The sequence below is a fragment of the Daucus carota genome, chromosome 6 (genome assembly GCF_001625215.2).
Source record: "Daucus carota subsp. sativus chromosome 6, DH1 v3.0, whole genome shotgun sequence".
Lineage (NCBI taxonomy): Eukaryota > Viridiplantae > Streptophyta > Magnoliopsida > Apiales > Apiaceae > Daucus > Daucus carota.
In genome coordinates this window covers 9,121,650-9,141,011 of record NC_030386.2, presented here as the reverse complement: position 1 = coordinate 9,141,011, position 19,362 = coordinate 9,121,650, and the positions used below count along the sequence as shown (strand labels likewise).

General features: G+C 38.0%; 2 protein-coding genes across 2 annotated transcripts; one reads left to right on the top strand and one right to left on the bottom strand.

The window, feature by feature from the left end:
- Positions 1–1,815: 1,815 nt before the first annotated feature.
- On the bottom strand, positions 1,816–13,232 carry LOC108227184 (E3 ubiquitin-protein ligase UPL3). Its single transcript, XM_017402210.2, has 18 exons — positions 13,097–13,232; positions 11,805–12,813; positions 11,540–11,650; positions 11,315–11,431; positions 11,033–11,203; positions 10,803–10,964; positions 10,077–10,325; positions 9,876–9,997; positions 8,357–9,785; positions 6,336–6,434; positions 3,671–5,218; positions 3,349–3,567; positions 3,145–3,249; positions 2,733–2,813; positions 2,564–2,632; positions 2,352–2,480; positions 2,117–2,239; positions 1,816–2,020 (listed from the first exon to the last, which is right to left on the bottom strand). Exons 2-18 carry the CDS (start codon positions 12,666–12,668, stop codon positions 1,955–1,957), a joined length of 5,664 nt encoding a protein of 1,887 aa, XP_017257699.1. The 5' UTR covers positions 12,669–12,813; positions 13,097–13,232; the 3' UTR covers positions 1,816–1,954.
- Positions 13,233–16,508: 3,276 nt separating this feature from the next.
- On the top strand, positions 16,509–17,624 carry LOC108225836 (uncharacterized). The gene is made up of 2 exons (XM_017400791.1): positions 16,509–16,859; positions 17,115–17,624. Exons 1-2 carry the CDS (start codon positions 16,509–16,511, stop codon positions 17,622–17,624), a joined length of 861 nt encoding a protein of 286 aa, XP_017256280.1.
- Positions 17,625–19,362: the final 1,738 nt, after the last annotated feature.

Genomic DNA, 19,362 nt, shown 5'->3' with positions numbered 1-19,362 from the left:
ACTTTAGCTCTTCATTCTTTTGTAAGCACCCATGTAATTTTTTACTTGAGAGGTTCTTAATAGAAAAATCTCTCAGGTAGACAAAACAATTCACTTGGTATTTTTAAGATCCGTGTTATTTTAAATTTATGTTTAGATTTTGATATCTCTTATGTTTTGAATATGATCTGTCTTGTAAAAATAATTTGAAATTTTTATAGATTGTATTCGACCCCCATTCTACAGTCTAACTCATTGTTTGCATTATCAAATAACAATTGGTGTCAAATTTGAATAATCCGCTTTTGCTCACGTTGTTGGCTGCCTGTGTTACCAGTCCTTTAGAGGTGGAGATGTGGCCACGTTTGAACCCTAGTTGTAATCTTTATATATTTCTATTCTCTATTAGTGTTCGAGAGTCAGATAAAATTATGATTCCGGAAGAGACAAACAAGAGCTAGGTTTTCGAGATTCCAATGCTAATAGAGAGGTAAAACTTGGGAGGATCAAAGGTTACACTCCCTCACTCAAGGGAAATCAAAGAATATAGAAGAAGACGTGGATTTGAATCGCCTGTGTCGTAATGATTAAGGTTAATCTTCTTTTTGAACTCTTCCAAATATACATACGTGAGCACCATGATACGATTGTCCCACGGATCTAGTTTGTTTACTCCCGAAAATTTAACCAAATTTTGTGCAGCTGTTGGAGGTTCCTCCAACACTTGTTGAAGGTGGTTGGGATTAATCCAGAAATGTTAGAGATTCAAGCTTCACTAGTTTTTCCATATTTTGCGTTGCTTATTTTCAAATCTTGTTGCTTCGCCTGTGTAGTTTTATATTCTTGTTCAAGCATAATTTTAATATTTTACTTATAATTCTGACTTGTTTTCACCCTCGATGACGTTGCAGACATAGCATCAAGAGTTCCTTCTTCCTAAAGAATCAGTAAAATACGAACACCATTACAAAGACGAGTTTATAGTGACCTTCCCACTCTCATCCTGACGACCCAATTCTCATCGCCAATGACCAGTTCAAGAGCTATAGCCGTTCAGGGCGAGAAATCATCATCTGCATCAAAGCGGAGGAGCCTCTGTTGACCCATATGGAACCTCAAGCTCTAGCTGGTCCAAGAAAACTAAGCAAGTGACCTTGAATCTTTCTGGCCCTTCCCATATGTCTAGATTACTCAAGAATCATGTCATGCTAATGCTTTGAGTAACTGGAACTAGCTCCAGGCTATAACTCTTGCCAAAGCCTATAACTTGCTTCTGAAGCTCAAATATGACAAAAATTATGGATGCTTCGAGGAGACATGAAACTTCCGAAAGAGTATAAACTTCTAAAATCCAAGATTCAAGCAACGAGTAGAGGGTACAAATGGAGAAGAGGTTACAAGACACAGTGACTAATTTGTAGGCAGATGAAACTGGGTAGCAAAAGTAGAAGAGAAAGTTGGGTTTAATAGCTTGTCAGGCATTATAATATTTGCATCTTATATCATAATTTCAGTACTACATTTAAATACTTCAAGAAATAATAAATCCAAAAATATGCAATATATGTAGAGGAAAGTTATACAAGAACAATATAATAAAAATATAATTTATTTAAGACCAGAAGACAGAGCTGAACATATTTTGCATAATAATTCTGCACTGTTTTGTTTGTGTAACATATATATTCTTCTGAGGTCTCCACAAAAGAATTGGTCTCCCAAAAACTCATCCCTGTCTCTGTTGATCTATATTAACAATCACATCATTTTTTAAAAAATACCATCTTCCTATTTTCATAGAATGTTGGTTTTACAACCAACAACCAACAATGTATATAACTAAATGATTGCTAAATTTTATTAAGTGACCACTATCGTAACATCAAAGTTAAATCATTTTCAAGGAAATTACATCCTTAAATATAAAGAAGAATGTAGAGGGGGTAGACAAAAACAAAAGAAAAAATCTGCAGTCCTATGACAAATCAAAAGATCCCTGCCCTTCGCTGATTGCATACATAAGTTTCTTGTACATGACTTCCTGTAACAAACAAAAAACAGAGTGTAAGATATTAACCAACTAAACGAGCTAGATTGGAAACAAAAAGAATACATCAAAGATTACAACTGAGAATACCTTAGTAGAATAAGGAGGGAGTTTCAGGTAATTAGCACATGTCATAACACTTGGCAGATCATCATCAGCAAATTCTGATGCCCCAGTCGCACTAGATGTTGTATTGGCAATTGTTGATGAATGCTGCAATATCAACTGACAAGTTAGTACATGAACTACCGGAGAGTTTGGTGTGCAAGAAATTTAAATAATATAATCAGGCAGACATATACTTGAGCGGAAACTAATATTATACCTTTCTGACAATGGTCAGCTTCGGATTTAGCACTGCCAAACCTCCCGGTGGAAGTCGGGGTGCACCAGTCACAAATTGACAAAAAGCTTGTTGCTGCTCTGGGGTGAATTCCCCCATAATCTCAAGTAACTGGAAACATCCAAATAGAACATCTATTAACATCCACTGTTATAATAAAAGGATAAGGTTCGGGTTATCTGGAGTACACATACATTAACAATTGGAGGACTCTTCGCAGTGTAGCCGTGGTCAAACTTTATGTGATCCGCTAAGGTCTCCGTCTGCACAGAAGAAGCTTAAATTTCAAGAACATGTTCTATGGAGGACTACATTCCTAACCTACTTATAAGCACAAGAACTAAAAAAGGTAAGCTAAGCTACCTCCCACAATTCTCTACGACCACAAAGCAAGTAGTCCAACTCCTTTGCAGTAAAAATTTGTAAAGACGAAATGTCAAACACCTGAGAAATGCACAGATATCATTCGTCTACGGAGGTTATACTTCTATATTTGACTACAGGTTTCAATACAGAGGCAAGATGCACTTGCTACTATCTTCACAGCAAACTTCCTCGATAACCACTGATGTTTTTTAAAATCCAAACAGTTGGAAAGATAGAAGAGGAAGACCTCAACAAAAGACCAATTCATAGTACAAGTATAAATCAGAGAAGAGTTAGAGTGGATCACAAAAAACAAATCTTTGTACTGAACAAGAAATAGCTTCTTCAACTGCACAATTCAGAGGATGGATTAATATTACAATATAGAGGAAGACTAGTTGCACCTTACCTGACTAAACCCGGCTCTCAGTGCTTCTAATTGTCTCCTAATACCCACCCCTACTGTAGCATCAACTACAAGGGCAAGATATTCCTCCAAATTGTTTATATCCACCTGAGAATTTATTAAAATTTATCTTATGAGATGCACCTAAAAATATAACAATTATAAGGTGTTTCAGTCGAGATGTTATGAATTGATCAAAAGAAGTACATTATCCTCGCCTAGCTTCAGATTGTAATCTGGATAGCCAGGTAGTGTGAAATCTAAGCAGAGATCTTCAATTAGAGTCCCGTGAAATCTTAGGTCAGCAATTTGATCATTAGCACCCACTGATTCCAGGTACTTCTTCCGGTAAACAAGAGCTTGCAATTCAAGCAATGTCTTCCCCAACTCAACATCGAAAGAAAATATATCATGCAGATCAAGGTCCTACAGAATATTAAGATATCATTACATCAAGCAGAGACTTATTTATCAACTTGACATGCAAGAAATGAACCAGCTTCATTGGCATAACCAAGAAAGTCCTTACCTGACCAAGCAAAAGCTTATAAAATGCTGTCGATAATGGCAGATCTAAAAGCCTTCCATCTTGAAGAGCCTTCGCCAAAACACGGCCAAGCAATCGAAAGTGTTCAACAACTTTGTTGAACTTGCTGCCATCAGATACATCTGCACCTGTTGACCAAGGACGCGGAAACAGCCCAAGAGGTGCATGGATTAGATCCTCAGAAGCTTGATACATATTACTAGTGGGCTTACTACCTTTCTCGTCAACTTCCATCATGGATTTATCAGATGAAAAATTAGACCTCCACATTTCAAGTCCAGTCTTCTGTAGATCGTGACTCAATATAGTGTAGAACTCTAAGGTTGGTCCCAGTCCAGTACCAACTTCACCAAAATATTCTACTTCAAGAACAGCTTTCTGGCTACAATACATCTCCATAACTTTGGCAGCAGAGTCAAGGATACGATTTCGAGACACACGGACTTTTTGGCGCTGCAATCTCCCTACCCGCACCTCTCTCTCATTCATTGAGCCATGACCATCTGCACCCTGCTGTTGTTGAAGACGATACAAAGCACGAGACAAACCAAAAGCAGTTGAATAGAAGTACTGACGACGCGTCTCAAATGGAAACAAAAATGGGCACGCTTTTGTTAACTGGTAACACCATGACGGAAGGCTTCCACTACAAAGTGCCAGTGCATCCTGTAACTGTCTTGCTAACTTTGGAGTAAGTTTAGTATTTATAAACTCTTCACCAGGGACCCAGACACCAGCTGCATTAAATTCATTTAAGCTTGATATTTTCCCTTCAGCGAAACTGTCAGTCATTGACTGTATACGCAAACGTGGAGCTAGCTCGTTCAACCCTTCTAATACACGTAACAGAGCCAGTATATCATAAGTTGGATTACTTCTTTCGAGGTCACATGGAAGTTCTCCACAGAAAATACTATCCAAGAGCGACTTGTGCTGCTTTGATGAATCAGTTGAGGAACTGGATGCAGAGACTGGCTTTCTTGATTTAGATGTGGACAAAGAGCTTATTGTTCCAACTGAAGCCCTTTCAGTTTGGCTGTCTGCTCTTTTGTATGTAATGGTATATATATCACCCCATAGCCTGCTTCCATCGCTAGAAATAAAATCACTACCATTGTATCTATCATCCTCATCCTCATCAAGTACAAGTTGTCGCTGAATCGCCTGATAAATGGGCAAATGCTTATTTAGATGCTTCCCACCTGCATAAAACAATAGCCTGGGAGATGCTTGAGGTCTTCCAGGCTGTTCCCTCATTGCGCTGATACCTCTACCATTTGATGATGAAAGGCCAGTCATCGCAGCAGCAGCAAATGACATAGCACCTCTTGAACCAAAAGCGGAGCCACTCCTAAGATCTGAAGACTCTGAGCTCCTTAATGTTGTGGCTTTGCTGCTAGATACACCAGCTGCATTCACCTGTTTATCACTTGTTGTAGGGGCATTAAGACCATCATCAGCTGAATCACCTAATTTAACATCATGCACTACGTCCATCATACAAACACGTGGGGAGCCATCTCCAAGTACCTAAAAGAACGGTAAAAAGATATACATTAACAATTAAAAATAAATAACGTAATTCCATTAGCCAAGATGCTTCTCTAGGTAGTATACAGAAACCTTGCAAACAAGAAGAAAAATTCCCGCCAACTCTAATGCAAATAAATAAAATGGATTATCTGGTACAGAACATTTTACTTAACTTTCTGAACTTCCTGTAATAATGGTATGGTATGTCCTTAACTTAAATAATAGTGTAACATCTTCATCGAGGAATACGTGGTAAATGCTAGCTAAAATAAAGTTATTTCCAGCAAATATTATTTATGAAGGATGATGGATAATATGGAAGTTCAGACTTAGCTTCTGCAGTCATACAATATACACTACTTCAGGCAGCTTAGTAATCCATGTCAGCATGCAGCAGGTGTATATGATAGCTAGATTGAAGAAGATATTTCTTTATAAGTTTAATTCGGTATAGAACTGCACGAGGAAATAATATCGATATTACATTTTTCTCTCCCATTTAGGCGAGCATCAAAACACAGAGATGGAAGAGCTCAAATGTAATATGAGTTTCTATTCCCTTACAGTTCTTATAATAAATTACAGTTGAACTAATAAAGAATATCATACACATCTAATGCAAAAGTAAAACCAATATGACAATCCTAGATTCATACTGCTTTCATAAATCAGATAATAACCAAAAATAGGCTTAGTGCTAACTTCTTCTTCTTCTTCTTCTTTTTGCCAAGTTAAGTGCTAACTTCTTTATTATCCATTATAAATGTGTATTGGCTGGAAACAGTAGTTACATTTATGACATACATAGAAGAAAATCGATGTTACACAATAAATTTACACGGAAAAAAAAGTTACATGAAAAAACTACAGATCCCATTTCATGTGCTAAAGAAATTTTATAATTCTTCTGCTGCATCTGTACGAAGCTTATACAAAAAAAACAGCACACACTTCGTTAACTTGACAGCAGCATTTCACATTACTAACAGCTGCTCATCCTAAATTTTCTTATTCATCAATTTTACAAAAAACACAACACCAAAATCTGGATAGAACTTAGATATAAATTCCAAATGACAGTCTAGGAAGCAATAGAAGTTGGTTTTGTACTTACATCATCCTGGTCATCGTCATCTTCATCGTCAGAGATATCGTCATCTTCGATCACCATTTCATCATCAACCTCAACAGGAGATGCTTCCAAGTCCTCATCCTACAAAACACAAAATTTAGTTATTGTACAGAATCATAGAGAAATGTACAATTTAGAATTATCCACAAATAGGAAAGGCAGGATATATGACGAGATCAACTGCACAAAAAGATCAACTCCAACAATGCTACTCCTGGTGACATATCGGCGCTAAACCTTTGGTCATCATGACAACAAGTAAACTAGACTAAGCTTAGTGGCAGCTACAACAGGAAATTGGAAATCAAAGATGAAACAAACATAATCAGTGGCAAACTTCAAACAAGAACAAGAAAACGCGAGCAGCCTAGAATAACCCAGAAGTAAATTTCAGCATCCGACAAAGTATATTGTTTGTTTATAACCTCTATCCTTTTAACATCAGTCAAACAGGAACTTTAATACGAGTACATGACATTCTGATGCAACTATTACAAGAATCCAGGTAACCTGCACAATTGTTTTGAAACATGACTGTCGATTTCATATCATTACCGTTTTGCTTTTCTTTAGAAACACAATGTAAGCATAACAGGTACCTAATGTTTTATGCATCTAACATAATATGAACTTAGACAAGAAAATTGTGACTAAGATGCAAAATTGTATCTTTACTTATATGGGTGTCACTGATCTGCTACTAATATACCAATAACAAGGATGATGATCAAATCGTACATATGCACAGATAAATGCAACCCCGTACCCATTGAGTGTTTACTCATCCTAGCACCTGTCAGAACTCCATGATTGGCAATCATTATAAAGTAATTAATCTTTCAAAAGAACAATATTAATCTAATGATGCACAAAGTGCAAAAAAACCCCAGTCTGGTACAATTCCTTGTAGCAGGAGAGACCTCAATCAGGGGCGTTTGCACCTTGTACTCAAACCAAAAATTCGGAAAGTTTGGCTTCATTCTTTTGAGAAGTATGAGCCTATATGCCAGCAAAGGCCTATTTGGCTTACGTTACAGATACGGTTGCTACATAGAAGTCATATCAAGTTATAAGTGTAAGTTACGCAAAGTAATTCTCTAAATTACTTATCATATGTTTAATTAGGTCAGACTGGTTAGTCAATTAAGTGTTGGCTGGTGTATAGTTTACACGGTATAAAATTATAAAAATTACATAAATGTATTCAGAATTACATGCTGTGATAGAAAAAATTGATCACTGTTTCAAACCACAATCTTAAAGAGGCCCACAAAAATGAACCCTTCATCCATAATCCAACCTACAACTCTGTTTTTCAAGTTCTCGACTGACAGATGGGCCGATACGTTTATTGGATCAGCTTATAAGCTTCCAAACAAACCTACATCACCTAAGCATTCTACAAGTAAATGTATTAAGATGCAAGTCACATTATCAGTATATGACCAACGTAAGCCAACTATGCTCCAGCAAATATGTATAGGCATCAGGCAGTAGGGTCCACAATTTCACATGTAAAATTATTATCCTTCAAAGAACATGATCTCTACCAGATATAGTGACCCATATAAGTCGGGTTTGATGTGGAAGCTAAACCTATTGATGAATTATATATCAAATGCTACATGAGAACAATCGGATGACATATTTATTAACCCAGGAAAACACAATTCAAACAAGATACAATCACGAGCATAAACATAACATACCATTTCCTACTATACACCTAAATACTCATATTGCAGTTGTGTTTTGTAAGGTTAAAACTAGAATTGCTCATGCCAATTATCATTACAAACCACCATTTGAGAGAACAGTTGTTTGTAATATCAACTAAAGCATATGAATTCATCTGAAATGCTTAACCTGACACTTCAGCACATATTAAAGTTCTTTAATTTGTGTTCAGTATGAATGAGAAGTTAAGATTCACGAGAGACCATTGATGCCCATCCCACAAAAAACATAGAAATGCATACTGTTACATACATATAGACACATACCTCTGAGCTTGATTCTACTTCTACAGCTTTCATCTGTACATCTTTATCCGCAGCAGCTTTTCTACGAGCAGCCTTCCTCGTATGTGGTCCTCTTCCATCCTCTTGACTGGTCCTCAAAACGGCCTTTCCCTTCCCCTTGGATGAGCTTGCATTTTTCTCTGGTGCCAACTCCTTTTTTGCACTGTCGTCAATATTAAGAGATGTTCTTGATCTTGTAGATAGACGTCGAGTTGTGGAGGCTGGAGTCGAGTTAGAAGGTGATGAAGCACCAACATCAGGTGTTGTCCTTGACTCGGATTTTGCTGCAGATGACAAAGGCTTCTGTCCAGACTCGTTTCGTTGAACTCGAGGCCAAAGAAAGTCTTCAACAGTAGCTAAACTGGCTAAAGGATCAATCAGAACAACATTTGAAGAATAATCACGTAGAGATTTTTCTCCCTGTGCTCTGCAGAGACGCAACTTAAATGGCTGCACTAAAGCACTCAAACCAGATGACAACCGTACATTTCCATTAGATGACCTAGCCGTATGACTTAACACAACTGGAAAACGCTCCAACGAGGACAAAGCATTTTGAAGTTTTTGAACCAGAATACTCATAGGGGGGATATTTTTCGTTTGAGGACCTGAAGGAAGTGCAACTGCAATAAATGACTTGTACCTTCTCACTGCTTGCTCGTGGTACTTGGAAATGGCAGACTTGGATATTTTATCCTTCGAGGAAAATCCACAGGATAAGTAGTTGAGCAAAGCAGCTACAACCCCACTACCAATAAACTCGAAAGTAGAAACGCCATCCCCTTTGCTTAACTCTGTTAATATCTCAGATATTATCCCAGCAAGATTCTCCTCCTTAATAGCAGAAGTATCTGTAATACATGGTCCTGAAGCTTTAGATTTTCCTTTCAATTTAGTTCCTTGGCTACTAATTCCAGCATTCAACCTTGAGCAGAGACTTTTTAAATGTAGAAGATCATCCGATAAACCAGCCCCGACAGACCCGGGATCAGAAGGGAAGTATTTATCTTTAAAAGCCTGGGCGGATGAGCTTACTTCTGTACGGAGACTGGAATTTACAGTAGGAACTTCTATGGGATTTGGAGGTGAACCAACTGCAGAACCTGAATTTTTGGTATCTTCAGCTGTGTTTCCATCTAAATTTAAGTTACCACCACGTCTTCGGTTACGTCTTGACCGCGATGATGATGATCCGGGTATAAAATCATTCTCCTTTTGACATGATGTCTGCAGTGGAAGAGCAGTACCTTGAGATCCAGCTATTATTAGGGTGTCCACAGCATGTACCACACCTTCCCTTACAAATATTTTGGAGAACGTCTCTGGTAGTTTATTCATTAAAATCTCAGCTATTTGAAGGGCAGGTACCAATACTTGAGGATCCTTCCATGCCAGAACTCCAGCTAGGAAACTAAATAGCAATAGAAATGCCTAGTGAATATTTTAATATCATAGTAAGCCAACATACTCTAATATCTAAATTTTGAGGAAAATTTTCTACCTAGATATATTTGTCACGCTCAAAAGACCCTGTATCATATCTGCGCTGCTAAAGTACATGAGCTTCCCAATAACAGAAAGGCATTTGTGACGAACAGGACCATTCACACTGGATCCATATATCTGCATGACGAGATAAAATAAAAAATCACAAACAGCGGCAAATGATAATTTCTCTACGTCTCAAATGTCTGAAATTAACCTGAATCAATACAGGAAGAATATCCATTCCAAATTGCTGCAGGAGTTCAGGCTGTTCATTTAGTAATTTCTCACGAGAAGATATCTCAGTACCAATCGAATCATCTTGTTCCTCATGCTCCTCAGAAGTGACAGGAGTCACATTTATAAGAGAACCTTTAACAAATACATTAGAGCTTGCAGGAAGAGAGATTGTTCCTTGAGGCAGAGGAGGCAAAAGTTCATTTGCTAGGTTCACAATTTCAAAAATCTGAGCAGAAGCTGACAGTTCAGATATCTATACACAAAATCCAGCTACATACTTGACATATTGCAATAGCAACACAAAATGAACAAAATATTAAGATAAGGAAACCAGACAGGGTTGGAACAAGGCAAGCAGACCATCTATAGTTAACCAATTTAGATGAGCAATGTATAACAGAAATTGATAACTATAAATATAATCAGATGTCCCAAACTATCACAAATGCTTTTTCATGAAGTTTTATATAGAGAGCGCTAACTGCAAAACTCCATCATGATATTGTGTGTATATAAAGAGCTAACAGCAGCTACATTGTAATATTGGGTAAATATAAAAAGCCAATAGCAAAAATCCATCATGAAATTATACCTTTCTCATAAAACCAAACAAGAATATACTTTGGTCAATAAAAAAAGAAGAAGAATATACTAATCAACAAAATTTAAATTATATTACAAAAGGGTACATAGTAACATGTACCTGCTCCGGTGGACTACTTAATGCAGGAGAAACAGACATGTTTGCGACAAGGCCAGAACCAGAGAGTATATCTTTAAGAATGCCACTAATACCAAGGAGCAGCAAATTTTTGGATCCTAGAGGTGAGCCACTTGCACAAGTTGAAAGTAGGCGAACCAAACCCTGCATATTTTATCTAGTCAGACACAATAAGCAGAAATAGTTACTTACTAAATCAATTTTTTTAGTACCGTATACGTGGATGTGCTTAGAGAAGCTTGTCCACCTCCAGAACTACTGGTAGAAATTAGTGATGCCACTTGTGTAATGAGTCCATGATCACATAGTGCATCCAACCTTTCAGGAGATGCTGCAAATGACTCCACAATCCTAGTCAAGCATATTGCTGCAAGCTCTATGACCTAAAATCAGACAAATTAAATGACTGCACGGTAAGATTGCTTTACAGACACCCCCACATGAGACCTTCATGTTTGTAGAATTAGCTCACTACATTGTACATATGGCCTCACCTTCGCATCATGTTCCTGAAGAAGTTGTGACAATAAAGGAACGGCATTTGTTACAAAATCAGCAGCATCAGCAGGGAGTTTCTTGCACATATTTGCAGCAGTAGTAAGTGCCACACGCTGTATAAGGTGATGAGATTGAAATGAGATCACAAATTTCATTTAACTGAGAATGAAAAGGAGCTTCCTGAATTCAACACTATGAATATAATTTACTAAATGAACTACCTGGACACCAGTTGAGAAGAAATCAAGGTACTGGAGCACTGCCATTAGTGCCCCGGCCCGTAAACAAGCAGTTGGGTGCTCCTGAGATATCTTCTTCAGTGCTTGCAGAGACTGTCACCATCATGATGAGCACCACAAAAATACAATTTCAAATTAAAGTAATAATAAGAATATAAAAATAGAAACTTTCTTCTTTACACTATATGCACTCTAGTATTATAAAAGACTAAATAATTACTCTCAGCATTTTATATAAGTTGCTCACCTGTTCGGCCAAATCCATATACTCAATCGTGAGCAGTTTATTAACAAAAGAATCTACTGCACCATAGTGCACAACTGCGGCACAGGAGGAGGGAAGCACATCACATAAGTGTGTAATCGCCCTGGCCGCAAGAAGCATTATGTCAGGATTCTCCATATAGGTAATCAAATTCACAAGCACAGGAACGAATGAGTCTACTGAAAATGTACTCAGTGAGTCCTCAGTCCCAATTGAAAGTATCTCACAAAGTTGAGTTAACGCCTCCACTTGCTTCCCTTCCTCACCATCTGCCTCTAAACCCAACAAAATTTTCTTTAGCCTGCCACTCTGCTGAGAGGAAGAAGCAGCAGCCATTGCAGATGATGGGAGCAAATCATCCAATCCAGCTCCTAATTTCCGTAAAAGCCCTTGAAGTGCACTACTAGCAGAAGTTAAATTCTGTTGTAACATTCCAACCCCATCCTCACTGTCGTTATCATCATCATTACCCTCTCCTCCATTAACAGTGGACTCTAAATTCAACCCTAAGCTCCTCTCAATATCTCTGCTCTCTCTATTCCTTTCCCTAATTCTAACTTCATGCTCTTTCTCCTTTCCTTTATTCGAACTATCCTTGTCCTGACTCTTCCCACGACGACCGCCACCACGTGAACCTGAACCCGATGGTTCATCCATCTTCAAACTACGCGAACGAGTAACAATTGCAGGAGCAACAGGTGAAGCAGTATTAGCAGAAACTACAGATGATGAACCAGCAGCAGCAGAAGTACGAGCACGTTTTGCAGACCTAGTAGTTGGACCAGATGATGACGAATTAGGGGCTGATGAGGTAGCCTCCGCCCTCTTCCGGCTCCGAGTTTCCATACAAAACCCAAAACCCCCTCGAAATCACTAATTCAATCGCCGTTACTCGGCGATCAAACACTACCCACTCCAAAACTCCTTTTCATCCAAAACCCCTAAATTTCCAAACTCAAAACGCCAAAGATCAAAACTTTAACCCTCAAACCTGCACGACACATAACAAAACAAATCAAACACCCAAGCCCTGATCACCCACATCAGAATCACAATCACAATCCATCCACTAACTTCAATTAAACCAATCCACAAACACTAAAAACAAATAATTCAATCCAACAACACCATAACAAACATATACATAAACACAAACATTTGAAATTAAGTCCAGTAACAATGAAACCCTAGTTTTCGATTAATTAACAACCATCAAAACAAATCATAAAAAAACAAGTTAATTAGCATCGGCGATTAAAACATAATCATCTAACCTTGGATTTATGGGCGCGATTCTTCAATCTTGACGTCTCTGTTGAGTTAATTAGATGGGTATATATGTATATATGTATAGCAGCGGATTGAGGAGTATATGAGAGAAGGGAAAAGAATGAGTTGAATGGAGGTTATATATAAATTTATATTTTCCTATTCTATCTCTGCTTCCCATGCCACGTGTACCCTCGTTATATAAGCCCATTTACAAAAGCTTCCTCCCTCCTTCCCAAAAAGATTGATATGCTTTCACTTTCACGGATATTAAGAAAAAGGTACTCCCTCCGTTCCTAAATAATAGTCGCTTTGACTTTGTGTCCGTAATTTGAGATGTACAAAAAATATACTTCTATGTATTATTTTTCAAATTTTATTTTTCTGAATAAAAGTTTGACATCTATATTTTTATTAAGAAAAAAAAAAATTTAAAAAATAACATGTAGAAATACGTTTTTATTGCACCTCAAAATACGTGCAAAAAGTCAAAGCGACTATTATTTAGGAACGTAGGGAGTAGTAAAAGAAATTAAATTAGTTGAAAAGTTGGTAAAGTGATGGGACCCATCAAAATTTTAATAATAGATTTGAGATAGTGGAGGAAAGTGGGTGTAATAGTGTTTATATTATTATGGAATAGAGATAGTGGAAGAAGTAGTGGGCGTAATAGTGAAAAGTAGTGTTCAAAAATAGTAAGTGTAATAGGTTCATTCTTTTTGGGACGTCCCAAAAAGGAATAAGTGTCAATTAAAATGGGACGGAGGGAGTATTTTACTCACATCGTCGGATTTTTTTATGTAACAAAAACAGTTACGACTTAGGATCTGTTTGGGAGTACTGTTAAAAATTGTTGCGCGGTCTGAAAAAGTGCTGTTGTAGAAATCAAAAAATTGTTTGGTAATTTTTTGATATTTGCTTATTTTGAGTTATAATATATAAAAAATAACTTTTTTAGTGGGGTTTGATAGTGAAATTTATAACAGCTTTCTGCAAAAGCTGAAAACTGCTTTTTCCAAAAGCATGTGAGAACCTGCTTTTTCTAAAAGCAGCTTTTCAGCTAAAAGCTGCTGTTCAGAAAATCAGTTTTCAGATTTACCAAACAGTTTTTCACGTATTTTTCAGCAAAAAGCTGCTGTTGTTGTTTGCAACAGCAACCCTAAACGGTACCTTATTACTTATTCGCGAAAATGGTAGGTTCCATGTGTCTGGAATCATTATTTATATATATCTCATACAATACTTTGTTTTGCACTAAGACGAGATGTTCACGGAAACAGCCTCCCCATTTGAAGGCTAGGGACATGGTCTGCGCAGATATTACTTTCTCATACCCTACTCTAAGCGGGGGCGGGAGGTTTGGTTATTTCCTATAAAAGTATATATTTATTATTTTTGTATTAAATAATAATTATTTCTATGGATAAGTTTAGTCAAATGCATGATATTTCATTTACTATTTATTTATTTCATACTTATTAATAAACTAGTTTTTTAACCCATGCAAATCACGGGCTGTTTTAAATTATTTTTGGATATATGTTCATCTTTTTTAAATTGAGATTATTTGTATTATAAAATAATTTAAATTGTATATTTATTTATATATTAAGTCACTATTATGATATTTATTAAAATATGAATACAAATATATACACTATTTAAAATTTTATTATATGATTAAATTACCACCCACCTAAAAATTATTGAAAATTTGATACAAAAAATGAGATTCTTGCTGAATTAGAGTCTTTGTCATATAGTTATATATTATATTTATAATTATTCTAACATATATATAATTTTTTAAAATCACAATAATTAAATATTCTAAAAATCGGTCGGTTGACTGATTAATCGATTATCAGACGGAATTTTAATTCGATTTGGTAAAATTCGGTTAAATCGATGATGATTTGGTCAAAACTCTTGTCTTTTGACATGGTGAGAAAGTTCTCTCGTTAAAGTCAGTTCTCTTGTTCAACGTCTATTCTGTTATTTTGCTTAGTGGTTCACGTATTCAAGTGCTATGGCTAACTGGGGAGATAATCTAAAAGACATGGAGGAGGGATTTGCCATGATCAGTCTGGAGGAGGAAGAACAAGGTGGCATTAATTATGAAGGGAATTTAGAAGAGGCAATGGAGATCGATGTCCGCTGGTGTCTTGTAGGACGGTTCCTCACAGACTCTTCGATTGATTTTCAAGCCATGCAACATAAGATGGCATCGCTGTGGAAGCCAGGCAAAAGTGTGTATGTAAAACAGCTTGAACCCAACCGATTTATTTTTCAGTTCTATCATGATCTAGACATCCAAAGGGTGATAGAGGGGAGTCCTTGGACTTTTGGGCGTTTTCAACTGATCTTTGAAAGGTTGAAGGAGGGTGACAATCCTAGAACACTTGTGCTAAACAAGATGGATATATGGGTTCAATTGCACGAAATGGATGCTGGTTTTATGTCTCAGAGAGTAGTCAAGGATATCGGCAACTACATTGGTTCATTTGTATAATCGGATGTGAACAACTTTGTAGGAGTATGGAGAGACTACCTACGTGTAAGGGTCACAATTTCTCTAGATGTGCCATTGAAGAGAAGGATGAAGCTGCGTAAATCTGCAAACACATGGTGTTGGGTTAATTTCAAGTATGAAGGTATCCCAACCTTTTGTTTTATCTGTGGTATGATCGATCACAGCGAAAAATTCTGTTCAAAGCTGTTTGATACACCAATGGAGAAGATAGAGAAACCATATGGTCAGTGGATGCGTGCAGATCCTCGACGGCGAAATCATACCGTCGGTAGTAAGTGGCTGCACATGGGTAGGGTGGCACAGGGCGGTACCACGGTGACAGGAGCTGGAGATATTTCCGTTACCGAGATTGACGCTACAGCGCTATCAAAGGGAGATATTTCAGGGATAAGTTTTGTTGAAAACAGAAGAGAGGATAAGGCTGTTACGGACGAAAATCAAGGAAACAAATCAGTCACAACTAACAGAACCAATATTCTGTTTCCTAAAACTAAGGAGAATCAATCTGCAACATTAACGGACAATGATGATGTGGAAAAAGATGATCCTCCGGAATTGGTGGTGTCTGACCCAAAGCGTCGAAGAATGGATCAGAATCATAGGCCTGACGAAGCAAATAACATGGCTGGAGACACCATTATGAACACACTGGAAGATGCAGAAGCGAACCAAAAAAACTTGCAGATGGCGGGTGCTGCTCGGCAGGCCCGCCAGTCATTATGAGTACTATAAGTTGGAACTGCCAAGGTTTAGGGTCACCTTGGAAAGTTTGGTTTCTAAAGGACGTTATTCGTTAGGAAAGACCCTCAGTGGTGTTCTTATGTGAAACATTAAGTAGTAAAGCCCAGATGGAACGTATTAGATTTCAACTGAATTATCAAGGAATGATTGTGGTTGAGCCTCAAGGTCGTAGTGGAGGTTTGGCATTACTGTGGAAAGAAAGTGACCAAGTCAAGCTATCTAGTTTATCACAAAATCACATAGATGTGGAGTTAACAACACAGGACTCACAAACCTGGAGATTGACAGGTTTCCATGGGGAGCCTAATCGTAATTTGAGACGAAGAACTTGGGATTTATTGAGCAATCTAGCACGCGACTCTAACTTACCTTGGTGCATCATTGGCGATTTAAATATTATTACATCTCAGCAGGATAAAAAAGGTGGTGCTGCATATCCCCAACGGTTGATTGACGGGTTTAATGCTCTCTTAGAGGAAACAGGGCTTCATGATGTAGACTTACAAAGCTATCAATTTACTTGGGAATGAGGGAGAAATTCAGAAAACTGGCTAGAGATAAGGCTGGACAGAGCTCTAGTTTCTACCAAATGGTTTGAACTTTTTCTGTTGGCCAAATTGTATAATTTGGAGGGCTCCCCTTCGGACCATAGTCCTATTTATCTTGAACCTCAAGCGAAGCACAATGTGATGTTCAAAAGGCGCTTTCGATTCGAAAACGCGTGGTTGACAGAACCATTATGCCTGTAGATTATTAAAGACAACTGGGAGGGTGACAATGAAGGCAGTAGTATAATTCAGAAGGTGAAACAATGTGCTGAGCATCTTGATACATGGGGTAAAGAGATAACAGGTTACTTCGGAAAGCGCTTAAAGGCATGTAAAATGCAGTTAAAGCAGTTGCGCGACAAAAGGGATGCTCAATCCGTTCAACAATACAAGGATGCTAAACATCAGCTTCATCTAATTCTCGATCAAAAAGAATTATTCTGGCGACAGGGATCGAAGCAATTGTGGCTAAATTCGGGAGATAAAAACACAAAATATTTCCATGCATCCTGTAGTACCTGTCGTCGTATCAACAGAATTCATAAATTGAAGGATGGGAACGGGGAATGGGTAAATTGGCAAACTGGCTTGAAGCCTCTTATCACAGAATTTTATTCCTCTCTTTTCAGTATGGAACAAACAAATTGTTATGAGGTAATTGGGTGTATCGCTCCGAAAATCTCTGAGGTCCAAAACGCCGAGTTACTGTAAGAAATCACAGAGGTGGAGGTTAAAGCAGCTATCTTTCAAATGCACCCGGATAAAGCTCCAGGGCCGGATGGTATGACTCCAGCCTTCTTCCAAAGGCACTGGTCAATTATTGGAGCAGATGTTGTTCAAATGATAAGAGATTTCTTCCATTCAGGGGAATTACTTGAGGGTCTGAATGCTACAAATATTGTTCTTATCCCGAAGAAGAGAAACCCGACTTTGGTAGGAGATTTACGTCCCATTGTGTTATGTAATGTGCTGATGAAGATCATTACAAAAGTGCTGGCAAATAGAATGAAAGTTCTATTAGATGTAGTGGTTTCGGATACTCAAAGTGCTTTTATCCCAGGAAGGCTTATTTCAGATAATATTATGATTTACTACGAGGTCATGCACTACTTGAAGCGAAAAAGATATGGAAAAGATGGGTATATGGCCATTAAACTTGATATGAGCAAGGCATACGACCGCATCGAGTTGGATTTTCTTACAGCAATGCTGCGAAAGCTGGGTTTTAGCGAGCGGTGGATTCATTTGGTGATGCAGTGTGTCACGACAGTGTCATACTCCATTGTTCATGGGGAGCATGAGTTAGGGCCTATAATTCCGACGAGAGGGATACGGCAAGGGGACCCGCTATCCCCGTACTTGTTCATTATTTGTGCAGAAGGATTATCGGCTTTGATAAACAAGTATGAAGCTAACCAAGGGCTTCATGGAGTTAAGGTCTGCAGAAAAGCTCCAACAATCTCTCACATGCTATTTGCGGATGACTCATATCTCTATTGTAAGGCAGACACTCATGAAGCTTCCAATGTTATTGAGCTGTTGCATACTTACGAAAAAGCGTCTGGCCAACAAGTAAATAGAGGAAAGTCGGCAGTCTTTTTTAGCTCAAATGTGATTCCTTATAATAGACAACAGGTCTGTCAGACCTTGGAGATGAATGAAGCAACGGAGCACAGCCGGTATCTGGGTCTACCAAATATTTTGGGGAGAAATAAATTGGTCATCCTTGGATACTTGAAAGACAAGGCGAGTACAAGAATCAAGAGCTGGGATGGGAAATATATTTCGAGATCAGGAAAGGAGGTTTTAGTGAAATCAGTGGTGCAAGCTCTGCCGACGTATGCTATGAATGTATTTCTCTTACCTCTGGACATTACCAAGGATATTGAACGAACACTCTCAAACTTCTGGTGGTCAACATCCCAATCAAACTCTCAGCTAAACTGGCTCAGTTGGGATCGGATGACAAAGCATATAAACTCTGGGGGTATGGGATTCAGGAATTTCCGAGACTTCAACCTTGCTATGCTCGGAAAACAGGGGTGTAGATTCATTACCCAACCTAATAGCCTTGTAACACGGATATATAAAGCTAGATACTTCATGGATACAGATTTCTTAAACTCGGAGTTGGGAAATAATCCAAGTTTTGTGTGGAGAAGCATTTTTGAGGCCAAGAGCCTGGTGGCTGATGGAGTAAGGTGGAGGATTGGCTCCGGAGATAGGGTGCAAATTCTGCGGCAACCTTGGCTCATAACTGCTACTAATCCTTATATCACCACCATCTCTGAGTCATTAGCAAACTCGACAGTGGCTTCTCTGATGCAGATAAGAGAGAATGGGATTCGGATGTCATCAATGATATATTCAATGAAAGGGACCAAAAACGTATACTTGAAATAATTTGATCTGATATGGGAGGGGAAGATGTTTTATTCTGGCGTCACAC